The sequence below is a fragment of the Equus quagga genome, chromosome 8 (genome assembly GCF_021613505.1).
Source record: "Equus quagga isolate Etosha38 chromosome 8, UCLA_HA_Equagga_1.0, whole genome shotgun sequence".
NCBI classification, from domain to species: domain Eukaryota; kingdom Metazoa; phylum Chordata; class Mammalia; order Perissodactyla; family Equidae; genus Equus; species Equus quagga.
The window spans coordinates 90,810,114-90,832,156 of record NC_060274.1 but is presented as its reverse complement, the minus strand read 5'-3'; the positions used below and the strand labels follow the sequence as shown (position 1 = coordinate 90,832,156).

The 22,043-nt window shown below is 41.3% G+C and overlaps 1 protein-coding gene across 1 annotated transcript in view; it reads left to right on the top strand.

Annotated features, from left to right (window-relative positions):
* AOAH (acyloxyacyl hydrolase) overlaps positions 1–22,043 on the top strand; it is a 179,850-nt gene that overhangs the window by 123,269 nt on the left and 34,538 nt on the right. Inside the window, exons 13-14 of the mRNA XM_046669040.1 lie at positions 1,986–2,068; positions 21,596–21,632. Of these exons, the coding sequence (XP_046524996.1) occupies positions 1,986–2,068; positions 21,596–21,632 (120 nt within the window). The remainder of the gene's footprint in view (positions 1–1,985; positions 2,069–21,595; positions 21,633–22,043) is intronic.

Below are 22,043 nucleotides of genomic sequence, written 5' to 3'. Positions count from 1 at the left end.
TATAGACATAAATAGCTAAACTGTTTGGTTCTAGAAGGCTCACCACCTTAAGTCGTTCACCTTTTCAGTGAGGCTTGCTCTGATCACTCTAATACAAGTTTCTCTGCTTCTCTTTTTTTCATAGCACTTATCACCTTCTATCATCCTCTATAATTTGCTTATTCATGACATGTAGTGCTTTTTCCTGCTAGAATGTCAACAATACAGGGGCAGGAGTCTTTGTCTTTTTCATTTACCAATATGACCCAGGTGCCTAGAACAGTGCCTGGAACATAGTAAGGTTCAATAAACATCACTCAAGTAAAATGAATTTGATTTTCTAAACTATGTGCATAGGTAGCTTTGATTTTAAAAAGTAAAATAGGTCCAGCCCCATGGCCAAGTGGTTAAGTTGACGCTCGCTGCTTCGGTGGCCCAGGATTTCGCCGGTTCGAATCCTGGGTGCCAACATGGCACCACTCATCAGGCCATGCTGAGGCGGCATTCCACATGCCACAACTAGAAGCACCTACAACTAAAATACACAACTATGTACCAACCGGCTTTGGGGAGAAAAAGGAAAAATAAAATCTTTAAAAAAAAAAAAGTAAAATAAATCATTCACCTCAAAACTCCACCACAAAGCAAAAATTCCATACTTAAACTATTGCTCAGACATCTTGGTCTTCTATGAAGAAATACTATCATTAGTTTTCTCAGACTTCAAAAAGAATATTACTGTTAGTACATTCCAAGTGCCCAAACCTGGTACACACTTACCTTTCTGAAGCACTCAAGCAGTTGGCAAGTACGATAATACAATCAGTGAGAGTTACATAACACTTAAAAATAAATGGTGATTTACGTAAGGTTGTGAGATAGGAAGTTATGATGAAGAGAAGATACATCTGAGGAGTAAGTGAATACTTCTGAGTTTAATTATTATTCATTCCTTTATACCTGGTCTTATTTCAAAAAGGATTTTAGGAAGCCTATAAAAGTATAGAGAATATAACATTAAATTACATTTAAATTAAATTAAAGCTTAGCAAAAGACGATAGAAAATCAAAGATATGACAAAGAGGAGCCAAGAAAATGACTGAAAATATGTGCAGTTATAGCCGGATACTGGTCACAAATTTGTCTCTAAACTTTGAGTCCATTAGTATTAGATTCAGCCACAAGTGGCAGAGAGGCTCAACATATAGATGGTTTAAATAAGAGAAGACGTGAGTTTATTTCTCTTACACATGAACGTTCAGAGATGTGCAGTTCAGGTCTGAGATGGGAGCTCAACGCCACTGGTCCTCAGGGATCTAGGGTCCTTCCAGCTCACCCCAGTTCCCACATAGAACTTACCCCTATAGTCCAAGATGGTAGCATTCCTCTTGTGGGCAGCAGAATGGAGACAGGGGACAAAGAAGGAGCAAGAGTCACCTGCCAATTGTTTCCTAAGAAACATTCCTAGAAATTGTCACTTCCATCTCATTGTCCAGAACTTAGTGAAGTGCCACTCTTAGCTGCAAGGGAAGCTGAGTAAAGCAGTCATCATTCTGGGCAGACATATGTCCTACTAAAACTTCTATTAAAATGGACGAAGGGGATAAATGGATCTGAACAGCTAGAGCATCTGCCATGGCTTCATAGCAACGGAAAGAAAAAAGGGAACATGGTCAGGTTCAAAACAACAGAGCTGATAAAAAGGACCAATTGCTCAAGAGACGTACAGCAGCTCTTTGTGAAAAGATTAGAAAGGGATGACTCTAGAGGTCTTCATTAAAAAAAAGTTTGATCTCACCACTTTGACTCAACCCATTTTGTAGGCCTGTTTCTTGTAACAACTCTTAATAATGCATTGACAGTTTGGAGAAAACATGTCTGCAGATATTTGATTTTCTGAGTTTGTCTTCACCACGTTTTTAAAAATCATAATAAAAACATGATTCTTTCAACTTCATCATGTGAATGTCCTGACATTAAATATACACATATATATTTGTTTCAGAATTACAGAAGACTCTATTTACCTTCGTTTACGGAAAAGAAACCGCTGCAATCACAGGGACTACCAGAATATTTCAAAAAATGGTATGTAGCTTTCCACCGAAGTCTTCACCAATGTGCCTTTAATGACTGGTTTTATTTTATAAGTACCACAAAAGCTGAGAATTAGCTAACAAGGACCACAGACTGTTTCTCTTTCCAACACCACTGCCCTTTCTGAGAGAGGGGCCCTGGGCTTAGAGCCTCTTACCCACAGCAAAAGAGAACAAGAACAAGATGCAGTCAAGGCATAGACCCAAGAAGCAGGTCAGTCATCCAAGAGGAAAGTTCTAGAATGGCCAAGGTTCAGGGCACTCAAGGCTCAGGAGGCGAGATCTGAGTGAGCATTAGCAGAACAAGTGCTGAGCAAAATCAAAGTCATTCATTGCAAAGGCTCTGCTCTCCCCTATAGTGCAGTTTCCCACATTTCTACCGGGGTCAGAGTTTTAAGAAAAATAGCTAAGTGTTTGTGAGTGAAATCCCCAAAGCCATTAAGGAAAGGGAAGTTTTCAAAGTGTTATCATTTTGTAGGACTGTTTCTTGCAACAACTCTTAATAATGCATTGACAATTGCATTGGAAGTCATTCCGGTCGCCATCAGCTTCCCATGTTTCCCAAGACATCTGTGTCTTCTGGGCTTACTTCTTACCTGGATGGTTCTCACCTCCCACCTGGGACCCAGATGCAGTCCATTGCCACAAGATTGCAGTGAAGCTTCTGATTGATAAACCATGGCCTGGCTAGTGCCTAATGATTTTCCAAGTAATGTTTTGTGACACCAGAATGCAGAAATGGCAAACACTTTATGTGTGTGTTGCCAGTCCATCTTTCTAAGTCTGGGGAAGATATTACTGATCAACCTTGGCACTCTTGTCTGCTACACTCAGATTCCACCTAAGAAATGCTCCTAACAGAGCACACCTGACAGTCATCATCGACAGATTAGACTTGGCACATAAAGTTAAACTTATTTGCCATCCCTGTGCCACCTCTAATTAACAAGACTGCTAAGGAATTTTCCAGGCAGTACAAGCTTTACCTAAATATATGACCTACAAATAATGTATTTCTTATATATTCTACACAGAATAAATATTCTATTCCAAGAACTATATAATTTCTTTACTAATAAAATAATAGCTGATATTCATTGAGCTCTTACCCACTGCTAAGAACACTTTATGTATAATATTTCAGCTAATCCTTTCAACAAACTGTAAGGCAAGTATTATTATATTTCTTCAGTTCCAAGATACCACTGATTGTAATAACTCTGGGGAGTGTTAAGGGAGAAAAAAGGAAGGAAAAATTACACTGTACACATTGACTGCAGCACTCAACCCAATATCAAATGTGTTAAAATATATTTCTCAGAATTGAGGAATTATAATGATATCCACACTGTTACAGCTGAGAAAACAGAGGCATAGAGAAACCAAGAACCTTGTCCCAGATCATAGAAATAGCAAGTTGCAGAGCTGGAATTCATACCCAGTTTGTCTCACTCTACTCAAACACCAACAAAGGTAATACAGTCACTAGTCTGTGATCAGAGATGATCTACAGAGAAAGATTGGCCTCACCTCTCTGCATGTGAACACAACCAACAGATCATTGGAAAATTATCATCAAACCCGGCGGAGAATCATCGTAGACACAAAGTGGCTATTGGCCCCTTTTTGTACTTTCTCTTTTCCTTCAGTGAGATATTCAAACAGCTCTCATGCTGTCAAAAGCTCTCTGTCAATGTAGACTGTAAAAAACAAAGAACAAAACACCAGTGTGGAATATTATGCAGCTCTAGAAAATGATGGTGAAAAGTCCATATATTTTTATTTAGGAGGACAAAACGCTTCCAAAAGAAAAATCAGGATATAAAATTGGATAGTAGAGTTTAATCTACTGTATTTTATAAAATAAAAGACAAAACTAGCTGTACATAAGAAGATTGGTAGAAAATATGCCAAAATCATTATGTTTGATAGATTATGGATGATTGCTTTTTTCTTTTATTTTTACTTTTCTGTTTCCCAAAGATTTTACTTTTATATAGAAATAACCTTAGGAAAAAAAACTCTAGAAAGAAACTGAATCTAAGAACAGTAAAGTCTTACCCAACATCCCAGAGCCGAGGGTACCAGGTTAGGGTGAGGAAAAAGCAATAGGATTCTGCCAGGACCGCCGACCATCAGCTGCTCTCTCTGTGTGCCTACAACACAGTGTTTCTCTCTCTCACAAGACCCAGACATGTCAACTCAACATCACTTTCTACCCACAATGTATACAGCAATCTCTTGTAAAATCAAAAAGACCAAAGTAAGATACTCCAAACAGTACCCTTTTTAGTAGATATTTCTCCTTTTGTGGTATGCTGTCTTGACAGCATTCCTTTAAAATTCAGTTTGTGGAGATAAAAAGGGAAAAAGAAGATGGGAGGAGAGTCTAATCATGAACAAACATGCACGTACAAATTTGATGGAGACCTGGGCTTCTGTCAGATTTTTGTCTAATGAATAGATGTGGGCGGGGGGTGGGGGGGATTCTTTCTTTCCTGTTTTTAAAATTTGCAACCCTTAGAAATACATAGAGTGTATATTTTGTCTAATAGAACTTCTCTGAAGATGTATCTTTATTCTTCTAAGGATGTAATTCTAAAAGGTTTTTTTTTTTTTTTAAGTTTCTCATAGTTACTCATAATTCAATGTTCTGGTTTTATTCTCTGGCCCTTCTTCCTAGTTCCTCTTGCTTTTCCTCACTCTGGATTTTCTTTTAATATGCAGCATGTAACCTGACCACACGCCCCAAGTTATTTCAATTACTCCCCAAGGTTTTTATTAGATATAGGAAAAGTCAGCTTTCTACATCCTGCATATTTATGGCTACACATTTTTCAGAACCAGCAAGAAAGAGTTGAATGGAATATTAAAGAGTTTTTTAAAAATTGTAGGGTAAGAATTAAAGAAACAGCTCCTATTTTTCTCTTGAGGTTTATGTACAAGATCTCAAAAATTCTGTAGATACCTCTATCATAAACCATTGCCACTGATTATAAAGCATTTTAAATTATAAAATATTGAAGTCATCTTTAATTTGGTTTACTGATTCTCTGGCATGGACGGTGAGGCACGGCAAGGCTCCTGCTAAATCTTCTTACAGTTAGCAAAGAAGATGCTTGGCAGTGGCTCTTACACATTCCAACCTGCCAATCAGCCCCGGTGAGGGGGGCCAGTGCCTGAAGGAGGAAGGTTCAAAACTCAACATCACCTCACAGAACACACCTCACAGGTGCTCCTCACAGAACATCACCTTCCTGCCCGGAGATGAGAAGTGAGGCCAAAGAGCAGATATCTTCCCTTCCTTGTTGCTTTGTAAAATATCCTTCTTTCCTCGCAGTATAAAATAGCAGGCTGGTTTTGAATTCAGGCCCTGGAATTGGTGTGTAACTTGGACAAATCATTTAATTTTTCTAGGCTGTTTCTGCATCTATAAAATAGGGGTCATGGTTCAATGAGCACAATTGCCAAAGGCAACCCCGGGACCTCATTCTGGGTTGCCAAGACAACAAGCCAGCTCCAGGGAGCCATCTTCACCCCACCCTCTGGGGGAGAGGCTGCACCCAGACTCAGTGGGATGGTGGGATGATGTAAGTTTGCCCTTTCTCCCATAAAGTCGATTCCTTAAAATACATCACATGATATTGTGGAATTCCTCACGAAGGCCGGATGGGGCCCACTTTGCCCAGTAGGGATAATAACCAGTCCACACCTGAACTTCATGGGGCTACTGTAAGGATGAATGGGAAAAATGCAGTGCTTCCTAAATGTCCACCATCATTGCTAACACCACCTACCAACTGTTCTACTATTTACTCAGCATTTAAAAAAATCAGTCACTTTTTCAATGGAAATGGTTTTTTTAAGGAAATAAGCAGATTTGGAAAAAAAATTTAAAAGACACATGCCCATGATGGGAAGGCCTGCGGCTCTAAGAGTTTGAGGGCAGAAAGAGGGGCATCTAGGGTTGGGTCTCCAAGCCCCTAGGGACAGGAGCAGGCAGGAAGGTAATGGGGATGGGTGAGGAGCAGTGGACCCAACCTGGAGAATCGGACAGAAAGAAGGGAGGTCTTGGAGGGAAAACCTGGGCAGGAGGAGCGGGAAGTGATGGAAACTGGTAGTTGGCAGGTCTGAAATTGACAGAGGGGAGCTGGGTGAGGGATACAGGAAAAATGAGTGTCACTGCAGAGGGAGCCCTGGGGAATGGGACATGGGTGCAGCCTGGGAAGCGGACTCAGGGCTCCCCTTGCAAGGCTGGAGGAAATGTAAGATGAGAGCAGGATTAAGTTGGAGGGGAGTAAGAGCTGAGGGTGGGGGAGATGAGGACTCTGAGGATGGGTGGGGCAAGGGATGGAAGCTATAGGGTGGAAGGGACTGGAGAACAAGCCCTGGCTGGTTGAGTGGGAGTTCTAGAACATGCTGGAAGGAGGAGAAGCAGATGAGAGGTTTCACCTCTCTAGCAAAGATGATCACCCCTCAGAGACTAGAACTTTAAGCATGGATGCCAGCCGATATCCAGCTAGGGACGCCAGCGTGGCAAACATGGACCCCGAAACCACCTCCAATACCTGTGCTGCATGTTCCACTCTCTCGGACCTCGGCTTTGGGCCTCAGGGCCTCATGCTCAGTGCAGACTCAGTGAATATTAGCTTTTATTCAGCCCTCACTGTCCGTGCCTGACCTTGTTCTCCCCTCGCTCACATGCCCAGCAGAGCCCCTCACTGTCCCGTTACACAAGCCTCTGTTCCTGCCTCTGCTGGGCACTTTCCTCGGCTTGTAGCTGATTTATTCGCTTTGAGTCTGGCTTCCCAGTCTCACCATGCTCCAGCACTGACCGCAGCATCTGCTGCACATGGTGGGGACTTGTCAACCCGACACGCTTTTTTTTTTTTTAACCTAAATGATTCCCAGGAGCTACATTTAAACTCTGAAGAGAGGAACAGCACAGACAGTAATCTTTTGCGAACCTAATCCCTCCGTGGTGGACAAAAACCAAGACTGGCAAGATGACGCTTCATTTAAAATAAAGGGTAGAAGAAAAATGTTAAAGTGGTATCCAATATGTATTTTTAAGTAAATAAAAATTCGTAAGGCATCTACTTCCAAAATAAACAAGATTCATCTGCTTTTAAAAGCAAACAGGTCACAGCCGCTGACTCCCGGCGGCCGCAGCGCACAGCCCCAGAGGAGGGCGCTCTGACGCGCCCACGGGCTGCGCGGAGGACCTCGTTACAGTTTCCAAACAGAACTTCACTAGCTTGGAACAGAATAACCTTTTCCCTGGCAGCCTTCCTCATTCTGTTTTTGCAAGTTTAGCAAAACCTTGGCGTGAGCACCTGTTTTGGATTGCTTTGTTTTCAGAAAGTCGAAAGTTCTTCAGGGCATGGGTTTTTTTTTGGGGGGGGGGGGCCAGTCTTCCATCCTTACAGTGAGAGGTCACCCCTCTCTGTGCACCCATATGCTCCCCGACTTACTGGGAGAATGGAGAACTGGAAGTGTATAGATATGAAAAACGGAGGATTTGAACACGTTTACAGCCGCACCCACTCAAGCTCACCCCAATCCCCTAGCTGCCGCCCAATTTTAATCTTGAACGTCTGAACTTCTCCACTCACCCTCCATCCCTCACACCCCAAAAACTTCATCTTCCTGGTTCCCTTCTCTGGGCTTTGGTTAAACCATCTGGAGAATAGGAGAGAATCTGACAGGGGCAAAATTCAGACCAGCCTATGAAATTCATATTCAGACCGTCTGCATGATGGAGTGCTGGGAAGGCTAAGAGGGAGGATGGGGAGGAGAAAAGAAAGTTCGGGCAGCCAGGGGCTGAAGGAAGTTTCTAAGGTGGATTGAGGAGGGAGGCCCTGGAGCAGGATCAAAGTGAGGGGAGAGGATGGAAAAGGAGAGGGGATTTCTACACGATGTGGGGGACTGTGTATCCATAAGAGCTGTGAGTAAGCTCAGTGCTCCCTCCTGATGACTGTTGATCTTTTTCTACACATCACTCCTCTGAGATGAACCACACGAGATTACCAGCAAAGAAAACCACCTTATTCATATGTCAAAATACAGTACAGCTCACTCTTGTTGCTCTCCAGTGAAAACTCAGGAGACACATGAGCCCTCCATTCATGAGACTGATCCTTCATGCCCTCATTAATTCTGCAGATACTGTTGAGCGCCAGTGGCCATGATAGGCACAAAGGATAAAAAGACTGAATGGTCATGAGTGCTTAGACCGTGTTCAAGTCATGAACTCTCACTGGCTGATTCTATAACCTCAGTGAGTCCCTTCCCCATTCTGAGCCTCAGTTTCCCCATGTGTAAAAAAAAGAGTATACCAGATAATCTCAACTTCCATCCAAGCTCTGTGATTCTGAAATTCTAAATCAGAGAGTGTTAGACTAGCAATCCTCAGACTCACACCATGTTTAAGTCTTTTGTTTTTTAATTTAATTTGTTGCTGATACAGTCACGCACCACATAATGACGTTTCAGTCAATGCTGGGCCACATATATGACAGTGATCCCATGAGATTATAATGGAGCTGAAGAATTCGTATTGCCCAGTTTCACCATAGCCATTGTAAGGTCATAGGGCAAGGCATTACTCATGTGTTCATGTCAATGCTGGTGTTAACAAACAAGAGAAAAGGAAACTGCAGGAGAAGAAAAAGAAGAACCCCCAAGGAAATTCTCAGTGAAGCATTTAGCAGAAGTTTTTGCAACCTCAACAAGCTCTTAAAAAGTTTGAAAACAGGACTAGCCCAGGTGAGCTACTGATTAAGTTCAGCATGCTCCACTTCAGCGGCCAGGGTTCAGTTCTCCAGTGTGGACTTACACCACTCATCTGTTAGTGGCCATGCTGTCATGGCAGCTCACATAAAAAGGAAAAACAGAGGAAGATTGGCAATGGATGTTAGCACAAGGTGAATCTTCATCAGCAAAAAAAAAAAAGTTTCATAACATGGACTCCCCCACTGAAAAAGTTTTCACTAATAGAGAGGAATGTTCATGGTGAATTATCTGCTTACAAGCAAACTTATGATGAAAAAAACAAACCAAGCAAACCACCATGGCCATATTTCTCGAAAAGAGTGACACCTTCTCAAGAAGAGCCTCAGGCAGGTCCTTCAAGAGGTATTGCAGAAGAAGACATTGTTCTCGTAGGAGATGACAGCTCCATGCATGGTATGGCTCCTGAAGACCTACTAAGGAAATAAGATGTGGAGGTGGAAGACAGTGATATTGATGATCCTGACCTGTGCAGGCCTGGGCTGATGTGTGTATTTCTGCCTTAGTTTTTAACAAAAAAGTTTAAAAAGTAAAAAAAAATTTAAAATTTTCAAAATAGAAAAAGGCTTATAGAATAGGGCTATAAAGAAGAAAAATATTTTTGTACAGCTGTACAATGTGTTTGTGTTTTAAGCTAAATGTTATTATGAGTCAAAAAGTTAAGAAAGTTCATGTTTATAAAGTAAAAAAGTTACGGTAAATTAAGGTTAATTTATTACTGAAGAAGGAAAAACGTTTTTCATAAATTTCGTGTCACCTAAGTGCACAGGGTTTATGAGTCTACAGTAGTGACAGTGACATCCTACATCTTCATGTTCACTCGCCACTCACTCACTGACTCACCCACACCTTCCGGTCCTCCAAGCTCTATTCATGGCAACTGCCCAGACAGATGTACCATTTTTTATTTTTTATACCATATTTTTACTGTACCTTTTCTGTTTCGATACACAAATACTTACCATGGTGTTACAATTGCCTACAGTATTCAACACAGTAACATGCTGCCAGGGTTGTAGCCGGGGAGCAATAGGATTTCCCCAGAGCCTAGGTGTGTCATATCATTCTGTCATTGTCACACAATGACAAAATCGCCTAAGGACGAATTTCTTGGAATGTATCCTCATCATTAAGTGATGCATGATTGTATTTTAAAATCAAGAGGGGCTAGCCCCATGACTGAGTGTTTGAGTTCACGCACTCCGCTTTGGTGGCCTGGGGTTTCGCCGGTTCGGATCCTGAGCGCAGACATGGCACCGCTCATCAAGCCACGTTGAAGGGGTGTCCCACATGCCACAACTAGAAGGACCCACAACTAGAATATACAACTATGTACTGGGGGACTTTGGGGAGAAGAAGAAGAAAAAAAAACAATTGCCGAGATTGGCCATAGATGTTAGCTCAGGGCCAATCTTTAAAAAAGAAAAAGAGAGCAAGTGAAAAAATTAATTTAAAAAGACAAAAAATTAAATAAAATAAAAATCAAGAGATTTTACATGAAATTCTAACTTCTTGTTTATCTTAGAAAATCATCAGTTCTGGCAACACAGCCCCACTCCTGCCTGGCAACAATTTATTAGAGCTGAGTAGTGGCCTCCCTTTCACCTGTTCAGGTGGATTATGTGTCATGTGTTTGGCCATGATTCCCTCTCTGCTCCTTTCACACATGGATTTAGCGACCTGGCCCCTCTGGGCATTTGAGTTTTTGACCCCTCTCCCAAGTCTAAGCGGCCAGAAACTATTCAAGTGAAAGTATAACTATGACTTCGGTGCACAAGTCAGAAGGTGCGGAAGAGAAGAACAGCTCTGAGAACCGACCAGGCCATGGGCATCCAGCAGAAGGTGAGAAGCTGCGTCTGGAAGATGTTCTAACGAGAGTAGACATGAGGGAGAAGTCCATCCTGCTGTTAGACTTAAACCTGACAAAAAGGATTTTGATTCTTCAACAAGCCAAAGAACTGTCGAAGGAGCTTACCCTGGGCACAGAAACGGCACTGTTCAGGCCTTACTCCAAGTAGGAAAGAACAGGTTGATGTCCTTTCAGGCCACAGGCAGCTAATCATATGTTTTCCCCAAGAATACTGCCGAGCACCGTTGGTCAGGGCACAACTCTCCAGGGCTGTCCATTAGCAGGATGGGTGAGCTTAGCTGTTTGAGGTGCGCTGTTATTACTTCTGTAGATTTTAGCTAATTTTAAGTACTGCTTACTTAGTTCAGTTCAAGTACTGCTTTAACAATTACCTTAAACCAAGTAGCTTATAAACAACAGGAATTTACTTCTCACAGGTCTGGAGGCTGGAAGTCTGAGGTCAGGGTCCAGCGTGGGCAGGTTCTGGTGAGAGCCCTCTTCACAGCTGCAAACTGCTGACTTCTCATTGTATCCCCTCACGGCATGGCGGAAAGAGATGGAACCTCTGGCCTGCTCTTATAAGGGCACTCCATCCTCATGACCTAAGTACCTCTCAAAGGCCCCACCTCCAAATCCCCTCACAATGAGGATTAGATTTCAACATATGAATTTTGGAGGAACACAAACATTCAGTCTATAAGAAGGACCTTCTCTAAGACAGACACTATGCTAAGTACTTTCCATACTCCATCTTTATTTAATCCACAAAGCCACCCTGTTTTACAGATCAGGAAACTGAGGCTCAGAAAGGTTAAGCAACTTGTCCAAGGTCCATTAGCTTGTCAGTGGTAGAGCTTAAACCCATGTCTGTCTCATACCAGACATACCAGAGCGTGTCTGTCCAAGCTCCCAACCGTGCCATACTGTCCCTCTTTGAGATTCTAGCCTCTAAAGACACCATCTTGCTGCCTAAGACAACCAGCACCTGCCCCGGAGGCAGCTGGGTGTCAGAGGGAGGTTCCTTGACCCAGCCTCTGTGCCAGCCCTCTTCATCAAAAGTGGTCCTCCCGGAAAGGGATAGAGGCAAGAAAAAAGTAAAAGCAGGGTGAAGAGACAAACTATGAATGAGTATGAATCCAGGCTTCACTGAATTCAGTTATATGTTGCAAGGGCTTATTCTCATATCACCACCACCCTCCCACCGTGAGCCCTATTCTGGAACAAAATAGGTTTTATATCTTCACCTAGCTAACTGAGCATCTGCTATTGTATTCTTGCCAAAAATGCATAACCTGATTTAATCATGAAGAAACATAAGAAAAACCCGAATCGAAGGGCATTCTATAATATAGAATTATAGGGTCAGTACCCTTCAAAAGCGTCAAGGTCATGAAAGACATAGAAAGACTGAGGAACCCATCCAGATTAAAGGAGACTAAGGAGACGTGAATATGATATGTAATCCAGAATCGGACCCTGGCCCAGAAAGGGGTTATTAGTGGGGAAATTAGTGAAATTTGAATAAGATCCATAGATGAGACAATAGTATTGTACCAATGTTGGTTTCCTGATTTTGATCATCGTACTATGATTATGAAAGATGTTCACATTTAGGAAATCTGAGTGAAAGCTATGTGTAAATCCTTTGTTCTGTTTTCACAATTTTTATAAATTATTTCAACTTTTTGGAAATCATCTCAAAATTAAAATTTTAAGGCAATTTCTTTAAAGTGAAAAAGTATTGGGGAGAAGCAAAAAAGTCACCTTGGCCAAGCAGAAGTAGGCCTTCAGCAAGCATGTGGCGAACCGACTACTGGGTTGAGTATTTGGTCTCAACTCAAAATGTTGAGAAGAGATGACAGAAATTATTTATAACAAAACAACCAGGACAATTCTATTTGAGAGCCGTGATCCAGGGTGGTCACAGCAACGAAGATAGATCTTAGTGCCAAGTTTTGAGATGCTTGACCTAAAAGGCAAATGCTTACAGATACACTCAATGCCTGCAGGCCTCAAAACTTGCTATTTTTCTTAAGGAACAAATGTATCTTCAGGATACAATGTTTAATTACAACAGAAGCTTTTGAAAGAAACATTTCAATTTGACACATCTCAGATAGAGGGACACATTTCCCTCCTCTTGTTAGGAGACATCATTCCCATTTTTAATACTTTCAAGGCTTTCAATTTCAAAGAATCATTAAACAATGGAGACAATCTGATCCAGGTGGGAGTATTTCTCAGGATTAATCTATGCAACCTTTCCTGGTTTCTCCTTGTTCCATGCAAATCATCCAAGTAGGAGCAGGGCACCTTACAATGATTTTAACATGAAGAGTGTGTGCTTTCGACTCTTCATCCCGTTCCTCTGGAATCTGCACACCTGCAGAGGGCAAATTCAGAGAAAATATCTTACCCTTTTTTGTAATTGTCAATGGCAAGGGCTCCTGAAGTCCTAGAGGGTCTCCTTTCAATGGATCCCTTTGGTTTAGGGCTTGAGATAAAGGAGATCCTGGGGAAAGCTCCCTACTACTTCTGTTGATAGCTCAAATGAACTTGCCAGGTTTCTATCAGCTCCACAACCTCCTGGACTGTGCCTTTTACCCCTGGTCTCCTCTTTTATGTCCCTTTCTCTCATTTTCCACTTGATTTTGCCCCCACCACTCCCTCTGTTTCCTCTCCAATATTGCAATAGGTGCTAGAAATAGAAAGATGAACAAGACAAAGTCCCTGCCTTCAAGAAGATCATAACTAAGTGGAAGAGACAAATAAGGAAACAATTATGGTTCTTGTAAATGACACTTAGTATAGAGATAGGTTGAGGCCTCTGGAGCTGAGAGACATTTAGCTCTGCCTGGAGAAGGAGGGCGAAACTCCAGAGAGAAGGTACATTTGAGCAGAGAGCTCTGCAGAAAAGAACAGGAGTCCAGAAAGGGTAGGGAGATAGTGACTCAGCGCATAGAGGCTCCAAGGGCGAAGTATCTTTGGGGAAGAGAGAGAGGGAGGTTCAGCGTGGCTGAAGGATACTTGTAAAGCCGTGTCAAGTTTTGAGACCAGGAGGATTAGAGTCATGCTGGGAAGGCTATCACATTCTCTTAAAAATATATGTTTGGGAGAATCATTTATCTAGTTTGTCACAGAAATTCAGAAGCACACTTGTGAACTTGAAAGCATTTTCAGCAGTAGAAACACAATCAGAAACTGTCACAACAAACAATTATTAAGTGCCTACTATTTTGAGCTCAAGGTCACTATATTAGTCTGAACGTTTCTGCTTATTGCAAGCAAACATTTTTAGAGGAAAAAAGGAATTTAAATTTCTCATGGTGGATTTTTTAACTGGATAATACAAATCATGCTTTTAGAAATGCTTCCTAAATTATGAAAATACAGGCAAAATCTGCATTATTTAAAATATAATTAAAGTTAAGTAACATTATTAGATTTATTTCAGGTCAATGTATGACACCATATTTTCTGTGAACTTTTTATACTCTCTACAATGCATTCAGGTTTCTGGTTCTGGGTATAATGGAGTAAGCACTCTCCACTCGGTCTGTCCCACTGAATGCAGCTATAAAACCTGCACAGAATGAATGGAACAGCTTTGGAGGACTCTGGAAAGTGAACAGTAGCAGGCTGATTGAAGAAGAAAACTAGAATTATGAGTACATACCACCAAGCAGTAGTGAGGTTAGCATTTTGTTGTCCTTTGATGTCTCCCGATCTGGACTCAAGGTCACCAAAAGCCCAGAAGTGAACATCGGCACAGAGAGAACGGGTCCAAAGAAACAACCTAGTTCTCACTCTAAATGGGAAAAGGGTCCCCTGGCAGTGACAGAGCAGCACTGGGGACTTGCAGGTGCCTAAAATTCTGGGGAGGGGTGGAGGGAGAAGAACTGCCTGTCCACTTAGAAGAGCCGTAGTCCCAGGAGTGTGGGGCAAACCCCCTATTGCTTATTTTTTCACTCTGTCTTCCTGTCGTTAGGTCCTACCATGAGTGAATTTGTGGGAAGTACATAGGGGAAGGGGGGGGGGGAATTGGGGCCTTAGGACAAAAGAGGGGAGCCCAGGGAAGCAGAAAGTACCAGGGAGATCATGGAGAGGGAGGAGCTTGGAAAAGCAACCCCATGAAGTTCTCTGAACTGCTGGGCTCAGTCCTGAGCTGCACATGCATGGACCTGATCCTTAATAGCATACCAAAGACTGTGAGAACTGAACCCAGGTGTAGACCACTGCCCAGGTGCCAGAATGGCCACACAGTGGCACAGACACAAGACAAATCAAAACAGCACTGCAAAGGCTTCAAAAATGAAACTGACAATGAAATCACAACCTCAAAGAAGGCTGGTTAGAACTTGCCACCTGAACCTAACCAGGTTGATTGTCTACTATAAGACAGAAATACAAGACTCGGAGTCTTATAATAGCCAAAAGGCCTAGGATAAAATCCAGAATTACTCAGCCTACAAGGAACCAGAAAAATCTCAATTCACATGAGAAAAGAAACTAACAGATGTCAATGGCAAAATGATACAGATGTTGGAACCATCTGACAAAAACTTTAAAGCCGTGGTTATAAAATGCTCCAAAATGTAAGCAAACACTCTTGAAATGAATGGAAAGATGGAAATTCTTGGCAAAGGACTAGAACATATAAAAAGGAACCAAATGAAAATTTTATAATTGAAAAATACAATAACTGAAATAAAAGGCTCACTGGGTGGGCTCAGTAGTATGGTGGACTTGAAGACAGAGCAATAGAGCTTATATAAACAGAGAGAAGAAAAGACTGAAGAAATAATGAATGGAGCCACAGAACAGGTGAGATAATGCCTGTATTAGGGTTCTCTAGAGAAACATAAACAATAGAAGTTTGTATATAAATATATATAATAAAAAGAGAAAGAGATGATGATATCGATTGATGGAGAGAGATTGTAAGGAATTGGCTCACATGATTATGAAGGCTGACAGGTCCAAAATCTGCAGAGTGAGCCAGCAGGCTCAAGACCCAGGAGAGCTAATGCTACAGTTCCAGTCTGAAGGCAGTCTGCTGTAGAACCAGGAAGAGCCAATATTGCACATGAAATCCAAAGGGAGTCTCCTGGAGAATTCGCACTTGCTTGGAGGAGGCCAGTCTTTGGGGGTTTTTTGGTTTTGTTTTATTCAGGCCTTCAACTGATTGGAGGAAACCCACCCACATTTACTCATTTAAATGTTAATCTCATCCAAAACAGCCTCACAGAATCATCCAGAATAATGTTTGACCAAATATCTGGGCATCCTGTAGCCAGCCAAGTTGACACATAAGACTAAACATCACAGTACCAGAAAGTCCAGCATTTGTGTTATCAAAGTCCCAGGTGACAAAGAGAAAGAGGACAGTGCAGAAAATTTATTTTAAGAAATAATGGCTGAAAACTTCCCAAATTTGGAAAACAATGAACCCCAAACAGGATCAACCCAAAGAAATCCATACCCCAACACAAAATAATCAAACTGAGTCAAAGAGGAAATCTCAAAGGAATTTAGAAATGTTTTTAGGGGCCAGCCCCATGCCATAGTGGTTAAGTTTGGCATACTCTGCTTTGGTGGCCTAGGTTCACGGATTCAGATCCCAGGTGTAGACCTATATTATTCGTCAGCCATGCTGAGGCTGCAACCCACATATAAGGTGGAGGAAGATTAGCACAGATGTTAGCTCAGGGCTAATCTTCCCCAAGCGAAAAAAAAAAGAGGAAGATTGGCAACAGATGTGAACTCAGGGTTAATCTTCCTCAGCAAATGAAAATACAACATATCAAGTTTGTGGACTATGGGTAAAGCTCAATGAGAAATTTATAGCATTAAATGCGTATATTAAAAAAGAAATTATCAAATCAATAATCTAAGCTCCTACCTCAAAAAAACTAGAAAAAGAACAAAATAAATCCAAGCAAGAAGAAGGAAGGAAATAATAAAAAGAATAGAAATCAATAAAATAAAAACAGAAAAACAATAGAGAAAAGCAGTGAAACCAAACTCTGGATCTTTTAAAAGATCAATGAAATTAATAAGCTTCAATACAGGGTCAAGGGCAAACATGGCCCACAGCTTTGTGTATTTGGCACAAATAACATTTTTAAAAATCCTTGATTTAGTTGCCAACATCTAAAAATTTGGAGATTTTATAAACTTCCAGATTTCCAACTTCTGTTTTGAGATCAGAAGACCTGACAACCCTGGCCCCCCATTCTGAATAGCACAAATCCATGAGAGCTGTGTAGTGGCTGCTCTTTCTAGATTGAGTTGATCCGTAATTGGCCCAGCCAGCTTCCCTCATGTACTGCACCTGCCAGGCCCTGCAGGTGTCTGAGCTTGTGAATCCTGATCCAGATAATTCCTTAAAGCCATTTCATGGTTTACTTGAGTGGATTTGTGGTTTATAAACTAAAATGCACCTCATACTCCTTTCACAAGTTCTTATATAAGAACTAAATATAATTCACGTATTCTCATATAAGAAGTAAAATCTTCTATTTCACTCATTACTAATGTCTATTATTAAATTGGGACCTGAGACAGATTACCAGCTGAGATGCTGCTTACTAGTTATAAGACCTTGAAAAAGTCTCTTTCCCTCTCTGGGCCTCGTCTGTAAAGTGGGCTACCTGATCTCACACTCTCGAAAGTCGCACCCAGAGCTGATGCTGCAGGACTTTACACATGACCCATAAGGAAGATCAAGAGGCGGAGTTATGAAGCTAGTGATGCTGAAGCTTGAGGACCTCTCACTTGCCTGGTGACCATATGTATTTGTAATGTTTACCAACTTAAGATATCTAACCACAATTGATTAAGACCCTTGTCTCTCTCCACTCTGGCTTCCCTTTACATCAGGTCTTATTGTTGTGTTTTGTGTTCTTTTCCTTAAAGAGGATCCTCCAAATTATATAAGCTTCAGAACTCAAAACCTGATCTGCCCCTGTCCTATTGAGATATTACAGCAAAGATGGCATTAAAGTAGGGACTTGTTTCCAAGTCTATAAAAAGCGTCAGGTATTTTATTGGGAATTAATTAATTAACAAGTTCTTATCTTAGGACTTCAAGAAAGGAAACACCTACTTTTCTTTCTGTTCTCAGCTTAACACCACTTCTTCAGGGCTTCTCTGAATCCCTAACGCTTCATGTTCTTTTCTTGTTTAATAACTATAAGCTTCATAAGAACAGGGACCATATCTTTTCTATTTACTGATGTGTCCCCAGCATCTATTACAATGCCTGGCACATAGTAAGTACTCGATAAATGTTACTGAATCAATGAATTAATTTATGAAGACCTATTAGATTTAAATATACCCCATCTCTTTCCATGAAGAATTTGAGACTGAGCACCTACCCTGGGCCAGGGATGAAAAGTTACAAGCTCTTGTAGAAGACCATTAAAAGTGTCTTACCAGTTGATTTGAATGCTCAGGACGTAAAGCAGTTTCTGCTGTGATCAACACTGATCCAGCAGTGGAAATGTAAGCTAAAATTTATTTATGGAAGGACAACCAATGCCGAGATTGCATGAGACTCTTTTTTATCTTCTTGCAATATACTCTACGTTATTTAAAAGGGGCTAGATGAGCCAGAATTCAGCTTTGATGGCCATTAAGGACCCTCCTTTTTCCTTAATTGGGAACAGGTAGATTTTTCCATTGGACCACCTTGACAAATAATTAAAATGCTCTATTTCATGGTCAAACCTTTCCATTTCTCTAAACTATGCTATAGAGAGCAGAGCATGGCCCTCTTAAGGGCAGTGCCAGTTCTTCAAATGCTCACCTTGTTTTGCCACATATCACAGACGAGGGGCTATCTTTCTTTCCTGCTCACATCTTCCAGTTCCAACTGCCTCAATAAGTATTTTCTGTAATGGTAGCGGCAGCAGCAGCAAAATGAGCAACTGAGAAGAAATCTATATACAGGAGGAGAAAGACAATAGAGATTGGGAGGCAGAGAGAAAACGTTGATGGGGCTGCCAAAACAATAGCAAGAACAACAGGAAAAGGGAATTAAGAAGAGAAAGTGATATGAGGATTATGTAAACTAATTACATAGTCTCATAAAACTGAGATTTTCCAAAAGGAAATGGAACTTTTGGAAGGTGCAACAACTTTGGAACTAAAAAATTCTGTGCTCATATTATAGATATCCCCAGAAAAAAATTTAACATTTGGGTGAAGAAGAGCAGGGACTTCCTCTCGCCTTGGGTGGATATTTGTGACTGCTAGTTTTAAATCCACGACAGCAGCTTGCCATTGGCCTGCCATCCTTGTCCTGAGCAGGAAAGGGATGTGGGTGGTGTGAGCACAGAGGAGGAGCTCCCTATGTGACATGCCATGACAGGTTTTCATTTTCATTTTCCTCAAGTTCTGTAGGTGCCCTGCACCTCGAATTCCCAGCTCCACTCTGGAAAAAGAGGAAAATTATTGGACTGACATGGTCCTGTAATTTTTTTCCCCACTCATGGCTTAAGCTTTCGTTAGCTTTCATTTCTCATTAAGAGAAAAATCAAAGAGTGAAAATTAAACACCTCCTGATTTGTTATTTACTGAAAATGGGAAGTTGAGAGTCATGGAGCTGGAACTGAATGAAGGGCCCAGCCCATGAGATGAGTGAGCCACCACTGGAGGATACCACGTCAGCATGCAATGGTGGCCCTCCTTCTCTTCCCTCTTGAGAACAATAGGGAGCAATCTAACACCCAGAAATACTTAGAGTCTCTACATTTAGGACTCAATGTTGTAAACTCTGGCACCTTCTCTGAGCAAAAATAATAGGCTCAAATCACATTGAGTTTTCCTCTTTTCAAGTGTTGGGATTGGATTTGCATTAACCCTTTCTCCAGTACTCAGTTATGTGTTTACCCCCATAGACACTACTCCTCAGGTACAGAGGCCATGTCCAACTCATCTGTTAATTCCCTACAATATGTCAGGCACATGGCAGGTGCTCAACAAATGAACAGAGAGGGTGAATGAATGCATGCACACTGAGATGAACTGACTTAATTTGTGTGTGTGAATATTTATTAATGCCCTGCCTCACTGCAAAAAGGGAACAAAGACAGTATGGCAGTTCCTCAAAAAAATTAAACATAGTATTATCATTTGATCAGTAATTTCATTTAGGTGTATGTAAACCGAAAACAATTGAAAGTGGAACCTAAATAGATACTTGCACACCAGGGTTCATAGGAGCATTATTCACAATAGACGAAAAGTGGAAACAAGCCAAATGCCCATCAACAGATGAATGGATAAACAACATGTGGCATATACGTATAATGGAATATTATTCAGCCTTTAAAATGAAGGAAATTCTGACACATGCTACAAATGGATGAACTTTGAAAACATTATGCTAAGTGAAATAAGCCAGACACAAAAACTCAAATATTATGATTCCACCTATAAGAGGTACCTAGAATATTTAAATTCATAGAAACAGAAAGTAGAATGGTGTTATCAGAAGCTGAGGGAGGGGCTAGTGGGGAGCTGTTCTTTAATGGGTACCGGGCTTCAGTTTGGGATGATGGAAAAGTTCTGGAGATGGGTAGTGGTGATGATTGCACAATAATGTGAATGGACTTAATGCCACTGAATTGTACACTCAAAAAGGGTTACAATGTTAAAGTTTATGTGTTGTGTATCTTGTCATAATAACAAAAGAAAGTAAAGCAATATTCATTTAACGTACTAACATTTCTGAATCAGCGAAGCTGCCCATACAGCTTGCATCTAGTTGTGTGTGACAAAGAGGCAGTCACTGCATGGTTACATGTCTTCAAGAGAACGTGGGCCAGCATGCCCTTCACAGCTGTGCACTGCCCTTTTTCCCATGTGGATCTGTAAGAACAGACACTGGCTCCATCATAAAATGCATCCGCCCCCCCCCAAGCTCCAAGGCTGGAAGTGATAGGAGAATCTTCCTTGTCCCTTGAGTTCACAGCACTTGTATCACTCTCTTATTGCTGCAGACCAGCCTCCAAGGGACAAAAAAGCAGTCAACCTTCTTTGGTTCACTCTTTCCAGACTCCCAGCAATGTCACACGGAGCCAGAGTTCAGCACTGCAGACAGAAGGGACTGGGTTTGAATTGCAGTTCTCCCAGTTATTAGTTGTGAGGCTTGGATCAAGTCACTTAAGTGAGCCTCAGTTTCCTCATCTATAAAATGGGAACAATACTGTACCTACCTCACATAGTTGTGCTGTGTCTTAAATGAACTAGTAATACAAGTGCTTAACAGAGTGTTTACAATAAAATGAGTATTCAATAAATACAATTTTCATATAAGAGATACATTACAGGTGGTAACAGGGGTGAGGGAGGATGGTTGTGCATGTCATAAAAAGACTTGAAATATACCAGCTCTGCCATCTGAAACTTGCACGAGCCAGCCAGCAGGAGGAGCCTTAGGAGTGAGCAGCAATACCAGCAGGCCGTTAAATGGGCCCTCTAGGGAGACGTGCAGTTCTCAAAGAATCCTCTTTACTGTTCCTCTCATCCCTCAACTCATTCCTTAATCTTTTGGGTAGTTTCTCTCTTGGGTGATAGACATAGACCTTTCTCTCACATTTACTAGAAAGTTTACTCATTCGTGCTTAGGAAATACCTTGAGACCTGTGAATCCAAAGAATTTAGGGTTATGTTAATATAATGCCAAGTAAACAGGAAACCCATCAAGGAGAGTTCCACGATAGTTACTCCCATCAGCATGTTGGTGTGGACGGCCTCTGACTGTGCAATAATGCTGCTTCTTTCATGATTCAGTCAATCAGACTCTCATACTGATAGTGTTGAATTGAACTCACTAACTTTAATTATTTTCTTAATTTAATTATTCAGGTGCATCTTCCCAAAACCTGGAGAAATTTATAGAAAGGTATGTGGAGGAAGGATATAAGAAGTTGTTTTCAAATTGGGTTTCTCATTTTGAATAGTCTATGCAAACTCTTTGTTGTTACCCCTTAATCACTTGTACTGGGCATCAATGGCTTGTTAGTCACTCTCCAAACACTGGGATATTATCGTCTCTTGGGCCAGTGAGCATAGGAAGTGATTAATTTGCATAAGTCCTTAAATAAGAATCATAAAAATACATACCAAGTGGGTAAAACCTACATCTGGCCAAAATACCTGAAAAAGACAAAAAGGATTATTTCATATTCCTGCTTTATGAACAAGAAAACAATTTTGTGCTCATTTGGGGCTTAAAATTCAGAAGCAAGGCTCTGAATGCCCAGAATGGAAATCTTCAGAAACCTTTCATTTTTCAAAGTTGACTACAGGCCCA